We start from the raw sequence: 22,722 nt of genomic DNA on the forward strand, positions 1-22,722 counted from the left end.
TAGAAAATGTCTGTTTCAGTTGATTCTTGACCACGGCTCCTGTTGGTGCGAAGCCCCTGCTCTGGTTTGGCAGTGTACTTCCTCGGGGGTTCTCTGTGTCACTCGTCCGTGGAACTGTTCTTCTTGAAGGCCTCTTGTGCTGATTATCATTAACACAGAGTCTGATCCCTTAAGACTCCCTCTGGTTTAGGGCGGAACTGGGTCTGGTCCTCCTGTGGGCCAGCCTTCTGTGGGTCCCTTCTAACTTAGACTAACTTAGTTCATCGTCCTTTTCCATTGTTCTATTTGAACTTCAGTCCATCCAGTGAGTTCTAGATTTTGCTGTATTTTTCGATTCTGTAGTTTTTATTTGGCTTTTCAAAACTGCTATGTCTCTGTTTATAATTTCTAATTCTCCATTGGAATTTTCAATTCCCTTGTCCTTAAAAAATCTTTGTATGATAATTCAATATTTGAAGTCTTTGCATGTTAATTCAATATATTGGACTTTTATACATCTGTCTGTGATACTCGTTCTTTTATGTGGAATTTTTTTCTCAGGTGTGGGGTTATCTTTCAATATGTGTTGTGATTTTATTTGAAAAATTGTGGAAGTATTTTAAAGCCTAAATTGATATCTTTTTTTTCAGATAAGATTTTAATTTTCTTCTGCCAGGTGTCTAGGAAAACAAACAGGCTAATTATCATCTTATTCAAGATCTGGCATTTGTGATGGGGTGTGGGGGCTAAAAGGGAGATACAGTTTACGTAGAGCTTGGTGTCCATTCAGCTCTCCGTTTTACCAGAATGGAGCCTGCTGGAAATGTGTTTCAGGGTGGCCCCACACTGGGTGTGCTCTGGAATGTGCCGTTTGTTCTCCTAGATTCCCTGGGTCATTAGTACAACCGCTCAGCTTCTTAGCTGCTCTTCTGGACAGAGTTCTCCTGGGCAAACGGAGCCTGACAGCTGGTCTCCTCTTTGTGGACTTTGTCTCCCCTATCTTAGTCCAATTACTTGGTACAACCTTTTCTTTTTTTCTTTTAATTTTTCTTTATTCTTTTTAGTTTTACATGACAGTAGGATCTATTTTAATGTATTGTACAAACATGGAATATATTTTATTGGAGTCCAGTCTTGTGGATGTACATGATGTTGATATTCCCTGTGTTGTATTGTATATGCACATAGGAAAGTTATGTCAGATGCATCCCACTGTCTTTCCTATTCCTAGTCCCCTCCCTTTCCTTCCTTAATTCCCCTTTGTCTAATTCACAGAACTTCTGCCCCCTCCTCTTTGTTTTGGGTTTGCATCCACGCATCAGAGAGAACATTCAGCCTTTGTTTTTTGTTTTGTATTGTTTTGTTTTTTTTTTTTTTTGGAATTAGCTTATTTCACTTAGCACTGTAGTCTCCAGATCCATCCTTTTACCGGTGAATGTCATAAAATCATTCTTATTTATGGCTGAGTAATATTCCACTGTGCACACAAACCACATTTTCTTTATCCATTCATCTATGATGGGCATCCAAGTCGGTTTTGACCCAGTTAGTTCACTCCTTGGCATATATCCAAAGGACTTAAAATCAGCACACAGCCACATCAATATTCATGGCAGCACAGTTCATAATATCTATCCTTTTCAATGCTTCAATACCTTCAAGCTGATAATATTTATATTTTCATTAGCTAATCTTGTATAGCATGTCTGAATTAATTGTTTGACTCTTCGTTGTCAGAAGTTCCTTATAAAATTTCTTTATGCTTTATTATTTCAACTCTTATATCTTACAGATACTCTTCTCAGCTTGTATTTACATTAAAGCTCACACACATTCACACAGACACACACACACACACACACACACTCTCACACACCCAGAAAGTCTAGTTTTTATGCAAATAGTTTAATTGTCCTTTTTAAAAATAATTTGTTTTATTTGCTTAGAAAGTATGTTCCCAGCCCAAGAGGAATTAACTTTTTTAATGTTTTTCTAATATTTTTCCCCTGTGGTTTTATTTCTGACATTGAATCTTTGTACTTATTTTGGTTTGAGGGTTTGATTACCACCACCTTTTATTTTTTTTTTTAAGTTTTCCATTTCTTTTATTGGTGCATCAGAGTTGTACCTAGTGGTAGGATTTGTGGTTACACGCTCCTGTGTGTGCATGTCGTGAGCAGGTGATTGGGCAGTACATCCCCAGCCCTGCCCCTTCCGCCCGCCTCCCTTCCCCTGTGCCTGTTCTTCTTCTCTACTGACCCCCCTTCAGTCTCCCACCTTCTTCTATCAGCTCCTTGCATGAGACCTAAATCACATATTTTTAAAAGCCTTTCCCAGAATTTGAAAATGGCACTTTTTTCCATATATTGTCTTTCTATGATATATCATTTTTAAATCATGGATCTGAACTTGAGAAAAATACTGTTTTATTCATTTAATATTTTTTCATGACTTTGTACAAAGTTCAGAGTTTTATTGTCTCATTTATTCTCTCAAATGAAGATAATAGTCATGGCATATTTTTTTTTTAAAAAGCAAAATTTTTTGGTTGAGTTTAAAAAATACAAACTTTTTCAAAAGAATTTAATCTTAAAATACTGATTCCCCCCTCCCCGCCCCTCAGGAGCTTGGTGTGTTTCTGCATTTTGTAGGCTTTTATAAGCCTTTAAAAAAGATCACACCAGGAAATACTCAAATTTTCTGTGTGCTTTTAAAACTTTGTATTAGATTTTTTTCTAGGAATTTTTCATTTTTGCTATCATTACAGATAGAGTATTTCCATTATATTTTCTGACAAATTATTTTTGGTACAAGGGAAAAGATGAATGTGGTTTTGGCAGACAGAAACCTGACTAAGCGCTTGTTAGATTAAATAGATTTTCAGTTCTTTCTTTTCATTTTGTAGGAGACCATGATCAGAAAATAAAGCTGTTTTCTTGCTCACCCTCAGGCCTGCCCCGTTTCTGTTCACCCTGTCACTCCTTGCCTAGACGGTCTGCGGAGTGTTTGCTCGTGGCTCTGGTTCTCCATCCGCCTCTTTCCCTGTCCAGGGGTTCCGGTGTTGCCTGACATTGGCTTCAGGCAAATGTTCCTTATCACGTTCCCTAGTTTTCTGATTTTGTTTTGATTTTTCATTGACATGTGGCTTTTGAATGTGCAGTTTTGTTCTCTCTTTTCTGTGTGTTTTTTTTCTCCTTGTGTTTCTCATTTGGTAATTTTTGTTGATCTGTCTGGAGTTTCATTGAGTTTTCTATTGAATCTATCCAAGGTCTTCTTTATCTCTCATGTGACCCTCTTCTCCAGTCAAATTCCCATTTGTGTTCGCATGTTTTGCACCTTTCTTTCTGGATCCTTTAGCCTGTTATTAATTCCTTGTCTGAGAATTTCAGCGTCTGGATCGCGTCACAGCGGGGGGTCTGTGTGTGGGGGGCACTTTGCCTCTTGACAGGGGGCTGGTTCTCCTGTCTGTGTGTGCACGTGTGTGCCTTGAATTGTGCATTGAATCCTAGTTCCTAACAGTGGACACTGACTAGAGGACTTTCTAACAGCTGGAAAGGGGCGCTGTTCGGCCTCCTCAGTGGGAAGGGAGTTGAACTGGGTTTGGATTTTCAGCCCATTGCCCTGTCTTCCGATTCGTGTCGCGACAGCTGTTCTTCCTTGTGCTCCTGGCTGGGCTGGAGGCCTTCTTGGTGTTCGTCTCCTTGCTGGCTCTCGGCGGCTGGGCATCTTCTGTGGGTCCACGGCTCTTGGTTCTTCCCAGCGCCCGACTTCGGGTTCAGGAGGGAGCATGGCTTTTCTCCTGGTCCAGCCGCAGCCTGGACAGCTCCTGTGTCTGCAGCCCCCTCTCCACCCGCACCCGCCGTTTCCTGTCCTCCTCCCTCAGCTTCGGGGACTCCCCCTCTGCCCTGTGCCGGTTTCCTGACAGGTCAGTGCTTCGGGCTTTTGGCTCCACGTGGGAGAAGCGTCCTGCAGGCAGGGCTGGCGTCATGCCTTTTCCTGCATACCCGGTCACCAGAGGTCACCTCTCCTGTCGCCTGTCCTGCCCGCACAGGCGCAGCTGACGCAGGCTCACAGAAGAGTGTGGGAGTGAAAGGGGACTCGCGAGTCTGAGGCCCGCTCTTCCAGCCCACGCTGACCTCCGACAGCTGGGACAGCTCAGAGGGCACCTCTCTTGCGTCGGCACAGCTGCCACGACTTCCCCCGTGCTCTGTGCCCGCTAAGCCAGTCCATGCATCCTGTGTTGGGTTCAGACTGTGTGTCTACCCTGTGGGACCCACACTTTCTGATGGGCTCAAGAGAGTCACTGTTTCCTTAGGTTAGAAAGGACATTCTTCAAGTTGATACATTTTGAAGTCTATTCAACTATTTTTATTTTTTTAAATAATGATGTTGGGTTTTTTTGTTTTGTTGTTTTTTGGTTTGGGAGTACCAGGAATTGAACTCAGGGGCATTTAACCACCGAGTCACATTTTGTATTTTACTTAGAAACAGAGTCTCACTGAGTTGCTTAGCACCTCTCTTTTGCTGAGGCTGGCTTTGAACTCCCAATCCTCCTGCCTCAGCCTCCTGAGCCACTGGGATTACAGGTGTGCATCACTGGGCCCAACAGGATGTTGATTTTTATTATGTGTCATTCACCCTTACTCAAAATGGTCATATGAATTTCTAATTTGAATTCTTATGTGATGGATTGTAAATCGATAGACTGCCCAATATAATTTGCCCCTTAATTTCTCTATGTCAGTAATTCTTAGATTAACAAATGTATCTTGAGCACTTTTTAAGAGCTGGGTATGTAAAGGTGAAGGTCTTATAGCTCCTGTATTCTAATTAAGAGACAGGCAAAGATGTATAAATAGATAAATGGAGCTTCAGCTTGGGATCATGAGCAAGGCCGTGGGCCACGCAGGGACCACTTGGGACCCCTTGAGGTTGTGTGGAGGAGCAGCCTCTGGGGAACGGTGGTGCAGTGACTTGAAAGTCGAAATGAGCCAGGCACCGAGTTGAGAGTAGGGAAGGCTTCTTGAGGAGAGGGCAGGTGCAGCCCCCAGTGGTCAGAAGGAGGTGGCCATCTACCTATGCCATCCTCTGGCTGGGATAGCCAATGGGGGAATGGACCAGGGGCGGTGACCTTGCAGGCTTGGCTGGGAGGTGTTCTGATTGTGTTCCTGGAGGGTTGGCAGTGAGTTAGAGTGACTTCTTGTTCTTGCTCAGTGAGTCCCAGTCTCTGGCCAGGTTCAAGGCTGAGCCCCCTCCTCCTACCATCCTTTTCCAGTTGCTCTCCCACTGCTAGTGTGCAAATGGCAAAGTCCACCCATTGTCCCTGTGTGCATCTGGGGTACCTTGTCTGTGCTGTTGCCTGATCTTGCAAGTCCTTTCCTCTGCCCTCGACTTGCAAGTCCTTTCCTCTGAGGCTCGACTTAGGTGTGCTGCTTCCAAGAAAGTGGTACCAGCTGCTCTTGGCCTCCCTCACAGTGGGCTGCCGCCCCCCTGTGGTGGCTTCCCTATGGCACCTGTTGAGTGCACATTAGTTCGTTCATTGTTGGTTTGCATCTTCCGGCCCCGACTTTGTGCTTTTTGTGTCCTCTGTAGACTCACCAACTTCCCCTGGTGCCACAGAAGTCTCCCCTTAACCACCCCGACACCGACGGCTGCCAGATTCCCAGGCCGTGGTCGGTGTTGGCTGGCCTGGGCTTCCCTCACCTCCTCCGTCCTTCCCTGTGTCTGTGATGACATTGACCCCTGGGCCTCTGACACTGCTCTCAGAGATACCCACGTCCTCCCAGTGCCCAGACCCACCGTGTGTGAGCCTCTTGTCCGTTTCCATCCTGTGGATCTGAATGCAGGCTGGACATGGTGGGCACATCTTCTGTCTTAAAATCAGCTGTTCCCTGACTTCTGGGCGCTTCACTAGCACATATTTTCTAGGCAGTTTCTGACTCCCCAGCCCTCCTTCCTTCTCCTCTGCAGCACACCTTCAGGGCACGAGTACCTGGGCTTCTATCAATCACTGTGACGAAACCAGCCTGACTGTGCGTTCCCAGGTCTGTGCCTTGGCCCACACCTCTCTCCAGGAAAGACAGAGCGTGCATGTATACTTCATGCTTCATGATTCCCAGATTGCTGTGTAAACTTGGTAGTTATTTCCAACAGTTGTGTAATGTCATGGTAAGTGACTGTGCCATAATGACCGTTTTCCTATGAAAATTACTTGTCCTGAATTTCCACTTACGGTTTGCGATTCCACATACATGCATTGATTTGGAGGTTTGGTGGAATGGAAAGCAGAGAACTATTTTCCCTCTCAAACTAGCTTGGCATTCCCACATAAGGACAGAGACCTCGCAGCATCTTTGGCTTCCTCAAGTCAGCTAAGAGGCGCCTGTCACTCTCCGAGTTCTGGGCAAACTACTGATAAAGCTTGTCATGCTCCGTGCCCCACCTCAGCTCCGGATTCCCTGACTCCAACTGCTCTGCACTGCTAGACGAGAAGTACTTCTTATGTGCCCAGGGCCTGAGGGTTCTGAAGGTTTTCACACTGTGTATCTGAGTAAATTTGAAGAAAGCCTTGCCGTGAGTCCAAGCAGGGTTCACCCACACCTTGAGCTGCAGCTTCCCTACCTGCTGCCCACCTTAAGAGTGTTCTTTGTCACTCCTGGCAACCCATAGGCTTCCTGAGCCAGGGACCGAACTGTGTCTTGATCTGGGGTCATCTGGAGTGGCCCTGGGACCAGCGAGCAGTGCTGTTGTCCACTCTGTTGCTTTTCTTTGCAGAAGTGAGAGTGCACACCATCAGGCTGTGGAGGGAGCCTGGGAACTTGGGCTTATGTTTCCCCAGCTTTTCTGCTCTGGAAGCCCCAGCTTTGGGGGCTCTGCAAACCCCAAAAGTTCGTAATTCTGAAGGTGGCAACACTGCCAATTTGGATCCCTTTCTTGGGTGATTTGCATCTGCTGAAGGAGCCTGTGCTTGGATTTTTGATCTGTTTGTGCCTCAGTCTCTGCCTGTTGTTCAGCCACGCTGCTGAGGACATCTGCAGCAGTTGGCCGACTTGCTTTGGAATCCTTCCCTTTCCTTTCCAGTTGGACTGCATATTACCCCTGTGTAAACAAAGGGGTTGCTTCATCCCACTGTGCACCAAGTACATCCGGCGTTGGTGGGGTAAAAAGCCAGTGTTTTGGAATCACGGCGTGGTTTCGAGCAGCATCCTTGCTGAGAGTAGCCTGTGCACGGCTGATGGGTGGGGAGCACAGTAAGCAGCCACCATCTTGGCATCCCGGCACTGTCTCCACACTCGCCTCGGGGTCTTCCCTTGTTTCTCTTTGCTCACACTAACGTATTTTCCTCACAGTCCACAAAGCAACAGGTTGCCTTTAGAACCGGAAAAGTGCAGACACAAAGGCAGCAGCTGTTCCTCTTCAGCCCCACACAGTTGCATTTGTGCCTCGGGTGCCCTGCTGCACACATGCTCTGAACTCCAGGGTGGGGTACTGGGCCAGGTGTTGAGAATGGAGCTGCCGAGTGTGATGGCCAGACCAAGGGTTATTGTCCATGAGTGACAGTCACTCCAGCCACTCTTAAATTGATTTGAAATTAATCAAGATTCAGGTGAGTTTTTAAAACACCATTCTTTAAAAACTCAAGGGTCTGCCACCTTCTACTGTAGGACATTGGTACCCAAGGGAGAGGTTTGTCTTTAATTTCTAGCCAGACGTCAAGACCCCCACTTTGAGCACTGCAGTGAGAATCAAGAGGTGCCCCACTCCACCTCTGAATGGCAGGGTGATGCTCACCTACGTGGGCCTGGCCCCTTCCCCTGATTAAAGCTCTCAAACCTGTACCATCCTCTCGGGTCCCAGCACCCCTGACAGGCATCTCAGAATTTAGATGGTGATCCAAGGTCTAGAGTCACCCTACCACCTCCTTCCTCCCAGGCACCCATAGTGGAGGGGCTTTATCCCTAAACAAGGAGAGAGGAGACCCAAGAAAACCCTGGAAGAAGGAACACAAGCCAGAAAAGACATGTGCTCAGTTGAATGCTGTACCCTTGACCTTCCTGTTATCTCAGCCAATGGAAAATCCCAGAAAAAATGAAAGACTAAAAACTCGCGGCCTTGAAGAAAGTAATGCCCAGAAGCAGAAGTGTCTTTTAAGCACAAAACTTAATGAGCTCATAAATTTATTAACGTAAGAGCTCAAACTTCCTCTGAGACAATAAAATGAGATGGGAAATATGGAACTAAGGGAATAAAATGAGACTAGAACATCCAAAACCAATAAATTTGAAGCAGTAAAGAGTTTAATGGCCTGAAAATACAGCTTTAGAATTTAGAGAAGAAAAACAGAGAGAGGGAGGAAAGAAATTTAAACAATCCTAAGGGTGATCCAGGATAACATAATTGAATTGCCTAAAGAAAAGAACCTTATTCCAAATAAAAGGAAAAAAAAACCAGAAAATATATATGAAGATGTAATAGATGAAAAGTTTCTCATCACTGAGTTGTCAGAAGGCAAAGGGAGAATTGTCATAATCACATCAGTCAAGGGTTAAGGTCCACACAGAGAACTAAGAATACACAACTGTGCGAATAGGACTGAAATGTTATGAACTTTGAAAAATGAGAGATGAGTCTGTATCTAAAACTGAAATATACAGCTAAAAAATTCTACTTAAGGGCTGGGGGGATATAGCTCAGTTGGTAGAATGCTTGCCTCACATGCATAAGGCCCTGGGTTCAATCCCCAGCACCACACACATAAACACAAGCATGCGCGCGCGCGCACACACACACACACACACATGCACGCACACACACACACACACACAAATTCTACTTAAAATATCTGTTTAGATCTAATTCTTAAGGGATATTTTTTGGAAATAGTATCTCTTAAGTTTCTTATATGGAAATATGGATAATTCCTTTATTTTCACTTCAGCTTAAGTACAAAATTAAATTTTATTCTTTTTGTTTAAAACATATCAATTGAATTTTTGCATTTTTCTTTGTAAGGCACTGTTTAGTCTTTTTTAATAGCTACTTCTAAAAACGAAAGCTTATTCCAGAAAATTATGTGAAACATAGTAGACTACTCATGTGCCCCAGCTAGGACTCTGGGTGCACAGGTCCTGCGTGGGCCTCTGCATGGCAGGTGTAAGTCTGTGGTGTGTCTGCGCCAGCTGCCCCACAGCATTGCTCTAGCTGTGTTCTTAGCCTGGTGGCGTCCACTTGGTGACCACCTGCCTCCTGGCTTTCTGAAGATGAATGGGGAAGCAGCTCACCCTTCGTGGTGATTATCATTTTTCATGTCCCCCATGCCTGGTGGCATTGATGAGTGACATAAAGCCATCACTGCATCATGAGGAAGGAAAACCAGCAGGAAGATGTCATTTCATGAAAGAGTGGACTGAGCAAGGAAAATGTTGTCTCAACATCATTTTAAAGATTAAAGAGTTCAGAAAATAATCATTTTCTTGTACGCCTTAGCTGAAACATTATAGTCATGAGGACCTTCTGAGGTGGTGGGTAAATCATGTCTACAGTGGAATAGGACTTATTTTTTTCATTAACTCATAATTGAGGGCACATAAACTGATGTTGCAACATGACTAAATTATTTTATGCAGATTTTTACCCTCAGTAAATGCAAAGTAGTTAATACAGTATAGACATTTTGGTCTAATATGAATTTCAGAGATGTGCATTACAAGAGCTACTTGAAAATAACGAAGGATTAAAGTATTTGGCTTTTTTACCAGAAAGTAATATATAATTGAATAAATTTTGCTTATGTACCCAAGGATCCAACAAATGGAAACAAAACTAAATTAGGACAAGTGATTAATTATTGCTCAAAGATAATAGTTGACAGAGGTGGTGGGTGGTTGATGCCACTTTAAAGTTGATTTATTTCCAGCACAGCTAGAAATGAGGACGGTTTCATCTCCTCTCTCCTGCAGTCAGTCTCACCTGTCTGCTTGCCTGCCTTCCTACCTATCAGTGATGACAAGACATAGTCAGTGAATATTTTACTCAGTTAAAATGGCAGTGGTGACTGTTTTCTCTTTTTTACCAAAGGCCATTGCAACTTATTGTTCTTTAATTTTGTTAATGGGAAACCCTAAACAGTGGATTATTTTACTTTCTCAATTTTCTCTGTGTTGATGTAACTGCTGTGTTAGCAGTAAGTACTCGTGACTGACCAGGTGATGTATCTTGACCATCCCGGGTGTGGTCATTCTAGAAGTTACCAGAGGGCAGCCCTTGTTCTCGTAAGAGCATCGGTGTTGCACGTGTGGAACCTGCTGAACAGTGGGCTTCAAAGGCTCCTTCATGTGACATGCCCAGACAAACGGCCAACTTCCTCCTCATTTGGCAACACTTCTCAGACGGTGGAGTTGGCAGAACTCGGCTACGGAATGAAGTAGGAGGATCTTGGTCCTGGGCTTCTCTGGAAAGGAACGTGGTGTCTAGAAGTGCACACCAGGCATGAGCGTTCCCATGGAGTTTGACCAGCAATACTCTTAACATTGCCAGGACTTTAGAAGGCAATTTTACTAAAAGTTGACTTTACTTAAACTGCCGCCTTACTATAGCACCCTCATCGTGGTGATCTTAAATTTGTTTAAACACACACACGCACACACAAGCAGTTGGTGTATGTACAGTTTTACCATTTGGTTTCCTTTCTTCTTTTTCAACAGAAATTCTAGAAGCAGGAGTTAAAGGATCTTCGGAATCTCTGAAAGGTGTGAAACGGAAAAAGATTGTTGCTGAGAATCACCTGAAAAAAATACCAAAATCCCCCCTGAGGAATCCTCTGCAGGCAAAACACAAGCAGAAAACCGAAGACTTGTCTTTTGCAGTTCAGAGTGTGTCAGAACCTCACAGGAAGCCGAATTCTGTGCCTGTAAGAAATGGGAAGCTGTTCACCAGACAGAATGGAGAGGCGCCTGCCCTGACCGCTGAGGCCCCCAAACCCGGGGGCTCCGTCTCCCCCGAGAAGCCCTCCTTTCTGCAGCGCCCGGCGGAGCTGCGGAGATGGAGATCGGAAGGCGCGGACCCCGCCAAGCACAGTGTGGCGCCTGAGAACTGGGACTCGGGTTCTCTGTCCAGTAAAACCAGGACTGACAGCAGTGAATGTATCTCTCCTCACCGCGCCACGCCCCCCGCGTACGCCAACACCGCATTTGATGTCTTACTGAAAGCAATGGAGCCAGAACTGAGCACCTTGTCACAAAAGGGCTCGTCTTGTGCAATTAAGACAGAAAAACTGAGACCAAATAAAACTGTACGATCCCCATCTAAATTAAAAAACAGTTCAGCGAGTGCCCCAAATCAGACTCCGCCAGAACCTGTTGCCGAGCCGCAGCGTCCTCCCAGTACCTCATACACAGTGCATGTGTCTGCTCCTCAGAAGAATGAGCAAGTAGCAGTTCAGTCGGTTTCTCATCTGGATAATCAGCGGGAACACTTTGTTTCCAAACCTAATCAACACAGTCAGCAGCTCCCCGGGCACTCGGGTTTCGCAGGACCGCTGACGAGTCTGCAAAGTCAAGAGAACGGCAAACATGAACAGGTGTATAACTCAGCAGTGACATCAGCCACAGGTCTCACTTCTCCTTCCAGTAGAACTCAGGTCACTCCTCCAAACCAGCAAGTGGATTCTGCTTCACCTTTGTCAATAAGTGCAGCCAATTCCACACAGTTGCCCCCTGCGCCAATTTATAATTCAACTCACGTTGCCTCTGTTGTTAATCAAAGCGTAGAACAAATGTACAATCATCTTCTGAAAGATCAGAAGCCAAAAAAGCAAGGAAAATATATTTGTGAGTACTGCAATAGAGCTTGTGCAAAACCTAGTGTGCTTTTAAAGCATATCCGCTCCCACACAGGAGAGCGGCCCTATCCCTGCGTGACTTGCGGATTTTCATTTAAGACTAAAAGCAATCTGTATAAGCACAAAAAATCCCACGCACATACTATCAAACTGGGCCTTGTCTTGCAACCAGATGCTGGTGGTTTGTTCTTGTCCCAGGAGTCCCCCAAAGCACTTAGTATCCATTCAGATGCAGAAGACAGTGCAGAGAGTGAGGAAGAGGCCGCTGCTGAAGGAAGACAGAATGAGCCGGGGGCCATGGACTTGCAGCCTGTGCAGATAATGAAGGGGTCATCCAATCCTGAAGCCTTTCCAAAATCAAGTTCCATTCTAAGCAATCCAGATCAGGTGGCAGGTGACTTTTCACCACAGGACCGATCTTCAGAATCACACGCTGTGACAGAGTTACCAAAAGTTGTGGTCCACCCTATCAGCATGTCCCCATCCAGAACCGACAGCTCGCAGGTTGTCAGTGCCAAGCCCGAGCTTCCTAGTGCACACAGACAGAAGGACCTTCAGATAGCAAAGGCACTGTCACAGTCTGCCACTGTGACCTCCCTAGAGATTGAGGAGAAGTCCCGTCAGAAAGGGGACACAGGTCAGCCGGAAGGGAAACAGGACTCCCATGGTGGAGGAGTGGCCCACGCCCAGCTGCAGAGGCAGCAGGCCACCGATCACTCCCAAGAGCAGCAAGGAAAGCTGCTGCTCAGCCCTCGCAGTTTAGGAAGCACAGATTCTGGCTATTTCTCACGATCTGAAAGTGCGGATCAAACAGTGAGCCCACCCACTCCCTTTGCCAGAACCTTCCCCACCACCGAGCAAGACCCTGCTAAGAGCAATGGGCCCTCTGCACCAAGACTCAGTGCACCAGCACCCTCCGCGCTGTCCACAGGGGAAAAGCCACCGCTTGTAGCTGGTCAGATGCGCCCGCCCTTGGCCACCAAGACCCTGGAGGAACGGATATCAAAGCTCATCTCAGACAATGAAGCCTTGGTGGATGATAAGCAGCTGGACAGCGTGAAGCCACGGAGAACCTCCCTCTCCAGACGCGGGAGCATCGATTCCCCCAAGTCATACATATTTAAAGATTCTTTCCAGTTTGACCTGAAACCAATGGGACGGCGAACCAGCTCCAGCTCTGACATACCCAAGTCCCCGTTCACCCCGACCGACAAGTCCAAACAAGTGTTCCTCCTGTCCGTTCCTTCCCTCGACTGCTTGCCTATCACAAGAAGCAACTCCATGCCGACCACGGGCTACTCGGCGGTCCCTCCGAACGTGATCCCTCCCCCGCACCCACTGAGAGGAAGCCAGTCATTTGATGACAAAATTGGCGCTTTCTACGACGACGTCTTCGTCCCGGGACCTAACTCTTCTGTGCCACCAAGTGGACATCCCCGCACTCTCGTCAGGCAGGTAGCAGTGGAAGACTCTTCAGCCACTGAAAACCACGTTCTCGGCCCCAGCCAGTCCTTGGATGAGGGCCACCAGGGAGGCCACGCCACCACGGAACCTGTGTCGGCCCGCGGCAAGACCTCGGCACCGGGCTCCCATCTGGAGAAAAAGAAGTCTCATCAGGGCCGAGGGACCATGTTTGAGTGTGAAACCTGTAGAAACAGGTACAGGAAGCTGGAAAATTTCGAAAACCATAAGAAATTCTACTGTTCAGAGCTACACGGGCCCAAAACAAAGGTCGCCGTGCGGGAGCCCGAGCACGGCCCCCTGGGGAGCAGCGCGCAGCCGCAGGTTCTCCACTACAGGGTCGCAGGCTGGGAACAGACGCCGCAGATAAGGAAAAGGAGGAAAATGAAAAGTGTCGGAGACGACGAGGAGCTTCCACAGAACGAAAGCGGAACTTCCCCCCAAAGCTCCGAAGCCCTGCGGTTTCAGAACACCCTGGGCCCCGTCCCCAGCCTGTCTAAACCCTCTGTCGCCGGATCAGGGGACCAGCAGCACCGACACGTGCAGCTGCAGAACTCCCAGGTGCAGCTTGTCACCAGGGGCCCTGAGCAGACCGTGGACCCAAAGCCACAGATGAGTGTGGCTGCCCAGGACCAGGTGGAGGTGAAGAGGCAAGGGGCCGGCATCTCCGTCATCCAGCACACCAACTCCCTGAGCAGACCCAGTTCCTTTGACAAAGCCGAGCTCTTCGAAGGAGCGTCCACAGTTTCTCTCCAGGAGCTGAGCAGAACTGGGAAGCCTGGGTCTCTGAAAGTAGGAGGGATCTCCCCAGAGGACACGTCACATCCTCACCAGCCTACGCTGTCAGAAGCTGTCAGAGGAGAGCCATGGGAAAGTTCCAGAAAGATGCCAGGCGAGCGGCATGTGCTGGGACAGCCCTCGAGACTTGTCCGACAGCACAACATCCAGGTGCCAGAAATTCTGGTCACGGAAGAGCCAGATCGGGACCTGGATGCCCAAGGTCACGATCAAGAAAAATCTGAGAAGTTCAGCTGGCCTCAGCGTAGTGAGACCTTGTCAAAGCTGCCAACCGAGAAACTGCCACCCAAAAAGAAGAGGCTCCGTCTGGCCGAGATCGAGCACTCCTCTACTGAATCGAGTTTCGACTCCACTCTCTCCCGGAGCCTAAGCAGGGAGAGCAGTTTATCCCACGCTTCAAGTTTCTCAGCCTCCTTAGACATAGAGGACATCTCTAAGACAGAGGCTTCACCAAAAATTGATTTTCCAAATAAAGCAGAGTTTCTTTTGATTCCACCTGGCTCAAATACGCTGAATGTTCCCGGAAGCCACCGGGAAATGAGGCGGGCTGCCTCTGAACAGATCAGCTGCATGCAGACATCCATGGAGGTCTCCAGCTTCAGAAGTAAGTCATTCGACTGTGGCAGCATCACACCAACCCAGATGACACCGCTTGCTGAGTCACAGCCTTCGACCCCCACCTCTGGCGCGGGGGTCACCGGACACGTGCCTCTCTTAGAAAGAAGGAGAGGCCCACTGATCCGGCAGATATCTTTAAACATAGCTCCAGAGAATCTTCTGCCTCCAGTGAACCCACCATCTTTCCAAAATACTGCTCTGCCCAGCGTGAGTTCAGGGCTATTTCAGGGTCCTCTGCTCCCTAATACACCTTTGGGCGAGTTTTCTACAAATACTTTGCACTCCCAGACGCAAGCTAAGGATCTGCGGACAGAAGCGCCAAGCTCCAGCTGTACTAACATTTTTCCTATCCAACAGCTTTTTGGTGTCAACTTGTTGAACCAAACCCATACACCCCTTGGCCAGCAGAATGCACAGCTGCCTCTGCAGGTGTCTGAGCAGGGTGACACACCAGGTGCACAATCCACTTCATGTGTGTCTTCTCAAAGCAAGGATTGCTTTGCTCCCAAGTACCAGTTGCAGTGCCAGGTTTTCACCTCAAGCCAGTCTTGCTCCTCTAATCCCGCACATCCTTCACCAAATCAAGTTCTTTCAGATCCAGACAGAGCAGATAGTTGTGCAACTTCAGTAGCATTGCCAATCAAATTAGTCGATGCCCTGAGTAATTCATGTTCTCTGCCACTGCCGGAGCTCGGACCACCAGTCAGGCAGGTGCACAACGTGCCATCCTCATTCATGCTGCCCGTGCATCTGCAGAGTAATGTTCCCACGTACTGTTTTGCCACTGTGATATCTCTGCCACAAATCCTAGTGACCCAAGATCTGTGCAGCACGCCAGTTTGCCAGGCTAGTCAAACTATAGTGCCAATCAGTGAAGAACAGAATTCTGTGCCACAGTCACAGAAAGCTCACCAGAATGCTTTGCCAAACCCAGAGAAAGAGCTTGTTTGCAAAAATATTTTTTCAGAGTTCAGCCAAAATTCTCACTCTGAATCCTTGCCGGTCACTCAGAAAATGTCTGTCGGTAGACTTTCCCCCCAACAAGAATCTTCAGCTTCTAGTAAAAGGATGCTCTCCCCAGCAAATAGTTTAGACATCGCCATGGAAAAGCACCAAAAACGGGCTAAAGATGAAAATGGAGTTGCTTGTGCCACAGATGTTAGGCCCATAGAGCCATTAAGTTCAAGAGCAAATGAGGTTAATAAGCAGAAAAAACCCGTTTTGGTGAGGCAGGTTTGCACTACAGAGCCCCTTGAAGGTGGGATATTGCAACAGGAAGCTTTTTCCAAGCCTGAAACTGGCAGTGAGGCTGTTAATTTGCCAGATGTTTTACCAGCTGATCATCTGTCATCAGGACCATCTGAGTTTGTAGTCACAGAACCTATCAGTGAATTACAAGAATTTGAAAACATCAAGTCATCTACATCACTAACTCTCACAGTCCAGAAGTCACCTGTCACTTCAGAAAACAACCTCGTTTCCCCTCTGAAATCTGCCAACAGTAACCAGGAAGGGGAGCCTCCAGGGGCGAAGAGCCAAGGGAACAAAGCGAGTGCGCAAGGGCAGGGTCAGCCGCCAGCCACCACCCTTCCACTGTTGGACCCTGCGGATGCACAGCAGCCCTCTTTCCCCAGCCTCAAGACTGCCACCAGCTTCACATGGTGTTACCTGTTAAGACAGAAGTCACTGCCTTTGCCACAGAGTGACCAGAAAACATCAGCCTACACGGAGTGGACAGTAAGCAACAGTGACCCAAATCCACTGGGTTTGCCTACGAAAGTTGCGCTTTCTCTCCTTAACTCAAAGCAGAAGACTGGAAAGTCACTGTACTGCCAAGCAATAACCACCCATTCCAAGTCAGATTTGTTGGTCTATTCAAGCAAGTGGAAAAGCAACCTAAGCAAGGTACTCAAAGTATAATTTGCCTTCAGATATGGCTTGTGCAAATTAGTTTTACTGACTATCCTACTTAGAAGCATTTTCATTTTAAATGACAAGTTGTACTCTATGTAGATATTAAAAGGCAGGGTGTCACACTGCTGAGAGTTATCTGAAGTCCTTTTGGTGATTCTGTCATTTAGGAAAGAACGACTTTCTCTGGGCACTTTTTGTTCCTCGGCTAATTATGGAATGTGTCTACTTGATTGTACTTCATTGAGAGTCTCAGTTGGACTTGATCTTTCTCTTCTGTTAAGGTGGTGGTGTCTTTGTTAAGTGAGAGGAGATTAGGCATATGCTCTGATGGGTGTGGATAATCAAGGATAGTTGTATTTTATTGTGAAATGTGAGCAGAGAACTCTTAACACTTGTTCATACTAACTCTCTCCCTCTCCAGGCCCATCCCAGCGCTCCCCCAGAGTAGTTCTCAGAATCAAGAGCCACCAAATAACTTATATACTTAATAAGTTTACTTTGTCAAGATTTATAATGAAATTTAAGATCATAAAACTACAATTTTAAGTAATTGATGGAATTGGTCTCATTAGAATTATCAGCCTTAAGAAATAAGAAAAATCATTTAAGTGATTACGAATAAATCCATAAGGATATCCCATTGTACTCTGGACATTCAGAATTATAGGTGAAGTCATTGACCTCTGCAGATCCCCAAGCATATAATTAATGCAGGTTCTTAAGCATTTACACACCTATCAACAAGAAAGTCCTGCAGTGTCAGCCTCGTGACAGAGCCTGCAGTTCCGGAGGAAGGGAGTCTTGAGTGGTACCTGCAGGTTGAGGAGGTGTGGATACTCTGGGGATGACGCTATCCCATGGGGTCTCAAAACAATAGCAAACAAGAATTACAGAATTTTAATATATCACTGAAGGACACAGGAGTGAGAAGAACCCTGGTTCATTTAAAGAGCTGCAGAGTCTGGCATGGCCAGAAATTTTGTGAGTTGGAAATGTAGATAAAACCCACAGCATATGCATGATGGTGGAGAAGGAAGTGAAGGAGGGTGCCTCCACCCCTTTGTGGATTTGCTTTCTTGAATCCTCAGGCTCTGAGGCTGCTGAGTCAGAGTCTTACAGGAGACCCAATCATGAGAACTTAAGCAACACTTCATTTGCATTCTGATGTGCCTATGGAGAAGGGTGCTCCTAGGCTGTGGGTGTAGCTCAGTGGCAGAGCGTGTGTTTAGCAATCCCCAGCATCCCCAACCCCCCGAACCAATGTCTTCAAGTTCCAGATGTCTTGGAAGAAAGGTCTGGAAGTCCGTAGCTAGACAGGTGTCAGGAAGGAGCTCCAGGTGAGGGTGTTGTGTGGAGAGCCTTTAGGGACCCGTGTGGTTGATGAGATGTTCAGGAAGGTGTGAGGAAGAGCAGAGGGTCTCCCCTGGGTCCTGCAGATCTTATCATTCAAAGGGTTGAGCGTAGAGAGTCCAGCCCAAAATGGAGACATTGTTCATAGAGGAAGGAGGAGCACCAGGAGGAGGACCGCGGCAGCAGGTGTTGCGGGAGTTGCTGGAGGAGAAAGGAGGGAGGGAGGTGAAGGCAGGCAGGAGCGTGTGACCTGAGCTGCGGGTGTTGACGGAGACTTGAGTCCGAGAGCCGGGGCCTTGGAGGACCGGGCACTGCAACAACTGCTCCTCCAGACCCAGATGTCAGTGTGCTCATGATTCGGGGGGAGAAGGACGGGAGCTGTAGAGCAAAAGGGTCTCCAAGGACAGTCGGAGTCAGGGCAGAAGATGGCTGTGGAGCTCCCTAAGATATGCTGACGATCGTGCAGCCTAACTCATTGGTAATTGGCAAATAGAAGCCAAATTTAATAAAAGATGGGCAAAAGATAAAGGGGAGTTTGGTGTTGAAAGAAAGTAAGAAAGGATTTTGGAAAAAAGGATAAAGTCAGGAAAGAGTGCGTCTCATCCACGTTGTGGGCAGCTGGGGCTCGTCGGGAGCAGAGGAAAGGAGACCCTCATCTTCACCTTGTACCTCCTGGTGAGGGGCACTGCCGGCAGCTTCTCTTTCCTCCCGTCTTTGTAAGAACAGGGCCTCCAGGGGACTTTCCCGAGGCCTGAAACCCTCCTGCCATCACGAACGTCCCCAGCATTTGCCTTCTTGAGGCTTTCTCAGGACCGCGCCTGGCTACCTGGCAATGTCACTTTTTACAGGAGTTTTATAAAAGAAGCCCCTAATTAGACAGTTTGAGTCTTTGCAGGTGACACTTGACTTGGAACACGTAACTGAACCCCGAGAGGGTCCTTTCTCGCTGGGCTTTGTCCACCCCAGCTGCCTGGCCCACAAGTACAGGAGCGTGAGGGCACCTCTTACAGTTGTATGGAGTCTCCTGCAAAACGACAAGGTGGCATTTCCTGGAGGAAGACCACCATGGCTTGTCACATCAGCATATCACTTTAGCCTTTGTAACCTTTTTCAGAGATCTTTATCAAGCCCAGTCTTGACATCTGAGCTGACCTGAAATTCAACAGTGACTAGAATTCGGGGAATTTTTGTGAAGACCTGGGGAGGAACCCTGTCTGTGGTCTAAAATAATGGGGGGCGGAGGGCGGGGAGTAGGTAACACACCGAGAAACGGAGCTGCCTCAGTGCTCCTAAGGTAAAGGAGAGGAGGGCTGAGACCTCAGGGTACCACACAGCTCTTTTCCATCTCCAAAGAATAAACTCTTTAAGAACCATATTTAAACTGTATTCTAAGGGGTTAGTTAAATACAGAAAAGAAAAAGTTTACTATCAAGTTTATGAAGTGTTAGGTGGGGAGCTTTATTTGGGGGTGTCAAGGACTGTGATGGGATTTTTAAAATATCTTAAGATGGGTCAGTTTGCTACAGTGCAGACAGACTGGAATTATTAAAGCAAAATGATCTCGAATGTGTTGTTTTAGAATGCGTTTCATTAAGGTAATTACATGCTCTATACGCTGCCGTGCTGTAATTTCCACTGAACATGACATATGTTTGTGTTTTCAGTTTTATTAAATTAGTTTCTCTTTTTTTTCCCTTTCAGAGAGCATTAGGTAATCAAAAGTCCACAGTAGTTGAATTCAGCAATAAAGATGCCTCTGAAATTAACAGTGAGCAAGATAAAGAAAATTCCTTAATCAAAAGTGAACCAAGAAGAATTAAAATATTTGATGGAGGGCAAGTACAAGTTTTACTTCTGAAATGTACATTTAAACTTACTTTTTAAATGTACATTTTGCTTTCATGTGAATGAAGACTTACGAGTGCCAACTTATATTTTTAAATGTTGCAAGGTTTCTTAGCTTAATAATAGAATCTTTGGGGAAAGATAGGTATTGGTATTGTGTGTTAAATAATTCCAAGTTGATGGAGAAAATGATGAATAGAAGGCAGCTGAGAATTAGATTTTCAGAGTGAGCCCCAGGTATCATGCTAATTTACAATAAGGAATGACTTGTAAAATTTGCTCTAAAAGAGATGAATTTATTGCCTATTTGAAAGCTTTGTGTATTTCTTTATGAGAAAAACAAACTGTAAAATCAAATTATAGTGAAACTCAGAAATTTCAGTACTTTTGTAGTTGTGATTGAATATAGCAGTGGAGAAAACTTTTAAACCAGTGTCTTACAACCAGGAAAATATTTTTAAATTAAACATAATATTGAACAAGTTTGTTTGGTCAGAATTAGCTGTTAGAACATTAAAGTGTTGATGTGAAAAACAAATATTCTATGACATGTCCATGAGATTTCATGCTTTGAGTGTAAAAGTTGTGCTTTATTTTTTTAGGTTGGATTTTAATCATCAGTATTTTCTCAAAGACATAGTGTCCAATCTTTCTATTCATTTTTTCTTTTCTTTAAATTAGGTACAAATCAAATGAAGAGTATGTGTATGTCCGGGGCAGGGGAAGAGGAAAGTACATTTGTGAAGAATGTGGCATCCGTTGTAAGAAACCTAGTATGTTAAAGAAACACATACGAAGCCACACCGACGTCCGCCCCTACCACTGCTCGTACTGTAACTTCTCCTTTAAGACAAAAGGTAGGAGTCCACATTGCTCTGGGTCCTCAGTAGCTTGAAGGTGTTGCATTCTATCTTCTCAACATTGTAGTTTTATTTTTTGTTTCTAAACCCTTTGGGAAAACAATTTTAATTCCACATTTTTAGAGAATATGGAATAAATGTATCATTTTAAAAGAAGCAGCTGCCCTTTTGCTGTAATTTTGCTCCCCAAATTATAGTTGTATGACATAATGGTGAATACCACTTCAGAGATATTCACTCTGGGGCTGAAAGAGAAGAAGAAATGTTCAGGATAACAAGTAAATTCATCTGGGTCCTAAAAAACTAAAGAAAAATTTAAAATATAACACGGCAAACATTTATCATAGTCACTACACGTGTGCTTTATCGTGTGGACGCATAATGCCATTTCCTTCCATTTTCTTCATGATGCATTTTCTTTTTGCCCAATACTGTTGGATTTCAGCTTCAAAAAATTTTTAACATTTTTAGTATTTAATGTTTATAAAGAGATCTCTCATCTAGTTATTAAAATCATTTAGATCCCTTTTGTTTTCTTTATGTTTTTATTTAACTCATAAGCCTTTATTTAAAAGTAATTTTACCCTGTACACGTTTCCTGCTTCACATAATGGATACAGTACTATAAAATGTTTGCTTTCTCCTTATTCAAGAGTCATTACATGGCAGTTCGTTACTTGGTATTTTAATGCTATCTACTATTCTTTAAAAAAACAACAAAAAACAAAACAACTCTTCACCAAATGTAATCATGAAAATGTCTGTATGGAGGAACAATTTCTGTAAAGTGTTTTTTTCTTAATCAGTTTTTATAGAAAGCTTTGTTTTGTCCCTTTTCTCGTCTTTTTTTTTTTCTGCTGTATTATTGTCTTCTCACTTTTAGTTATAAAACTTGACCAACCCATTTGCAAAATTTGCTATGCCTTGTGGGTAGTGTTTATTGGCATTTAAAGAAAGTTATAACACGTAGCAACTCAACAGCTAAACAGTTAGCTGTCTTCAAATGCCAATAGCTATCTGAAACAAGAATAATGGAAAAATCAAAATGTTCTTCAGATAGCTGTGAACGTTCCTGTAAGGTTTCAAGAAGTCGGAGGAGTTGGGAGGAACATGGGCTCAGTGGTGACTTCATGGTGATGCAGAACCTCCCGGAGGTGGGGGGCAGCTTCAGGGTGGTTTCCCAGGTCCTGTGTGAGGACTCTGATAGGAGACAGGACTTTGATCTTTTAACCTCATTTATTACTTTTTCTTGTGATTAGAAAAAAGAAACATCAGTTAATTTCTAGTATGGGGCTAGGAGCATATTTAAAAGGCCAACACTACCAGTAAAAGATGACCAGGTACAGAACGGTGTTACCAAGAACAGGAACATGAAGGTGTGATATGAAATGAATAGTTCTCAATAGAAAGAAGAAAGGAATCAGGATATTCTAGAAACCAGTTCACAGAGTAAGAGCAAGCAAGGAAGGGTCAGGCTCAAAATGGAAATCCAGATTTCTCGGTGAGGAAAAATGTTGAGTCCCCAAGTATTAATGTTATTAATATAAAAACACATTGTGCAGTATTTTAAACAAATGCTTATTAAGTGGACAAAACATGATGCCCTCTGAGGAACGGGCCTTTTCTGTCAGCAGTTTCCATGTCCTGTATTTCTCTAATGTGCTGCAATCGGAACTCGCATTAAAGTTTTTGCTTTGTCAGGCAAGTCATGTGGAATCACAGTGTGCAGTTATTCCAATGAGACTACCCAGCTAAGGGGACTAGTGAAGAAAATATCAGAAATGTTTTATTTCCCTATTCTTATTGTGACAGTTCTCAGTTTTAGGGTCACATTCTTTTCTGAAGTATGTACTTTTTGTGAATCAATGTAAGCCAACCCCATAGCACCTTTTAATGGTAGCTCTAAGGTAGAGCTTTTATTATTTAAGGTTGTGGGTTTTGTTCAACTTTCTTTTTTTTTTTTTTTTGTGATCCTAGCAAATCCATCTGTACTTCTTATTGAGTGTGTGGTTCTTAGCAGAGGGAAATAGCAGAGTCACAGCGCGCTCATAAACACAG

General features: G+C 45.3%; 1 protein-coding gene across 6 annotated transcripts in view; it reads left to right on the forward strand.

Moving 5' to 3' along the window:
• Hivep1 (HIVEP zinc finger 1) overlaps positions 1 to 22,722 on the forward strand; it is a 133,828-nt gene that overhangs the window by 92,075 nt on the left and 19,031 nt on the right. For all 6 annotated transcript variants that reach the window (XM_040282139.2, XM_078020546.1, XM_078020547.1 and 3 more), the window contains 3 exons: positions 10,683 to 16,600; positions 19,661 to 19,794; positions 20,486 to 20,661. In XM_040282139.2, the coding sequence (XP_040138073.2) occupies positions 10,683 to 16,600; positions 19,661 to 19,794; positions 20,486 to 20,661 (6,228 nt within the window). The remainder of the gene's footprint in view (positions 1 to 10,682; positions 16,601 to 19,660; positions 19,795 to 20,485; positions 20,662 to 22,722) is intronic.

The sequence above is a fragment of the Ictidomys tridecemlineatus genome, chromosome 8 (genome assembly GCF_052094955.1).
Source record: "Ictidomys tridecemlineatus isolate mIctTri1 chromosome 8, mIctTri1.hap1, whole genome shotgun sequence".
NCBI classification, from domain to species: domain Eukaryota; kingdom Metazoa; phylum Chordata; class Mammalia; order Rodentia; family Sciuridae; genus Ictidomys; species Ictidomys tridecemlineatus.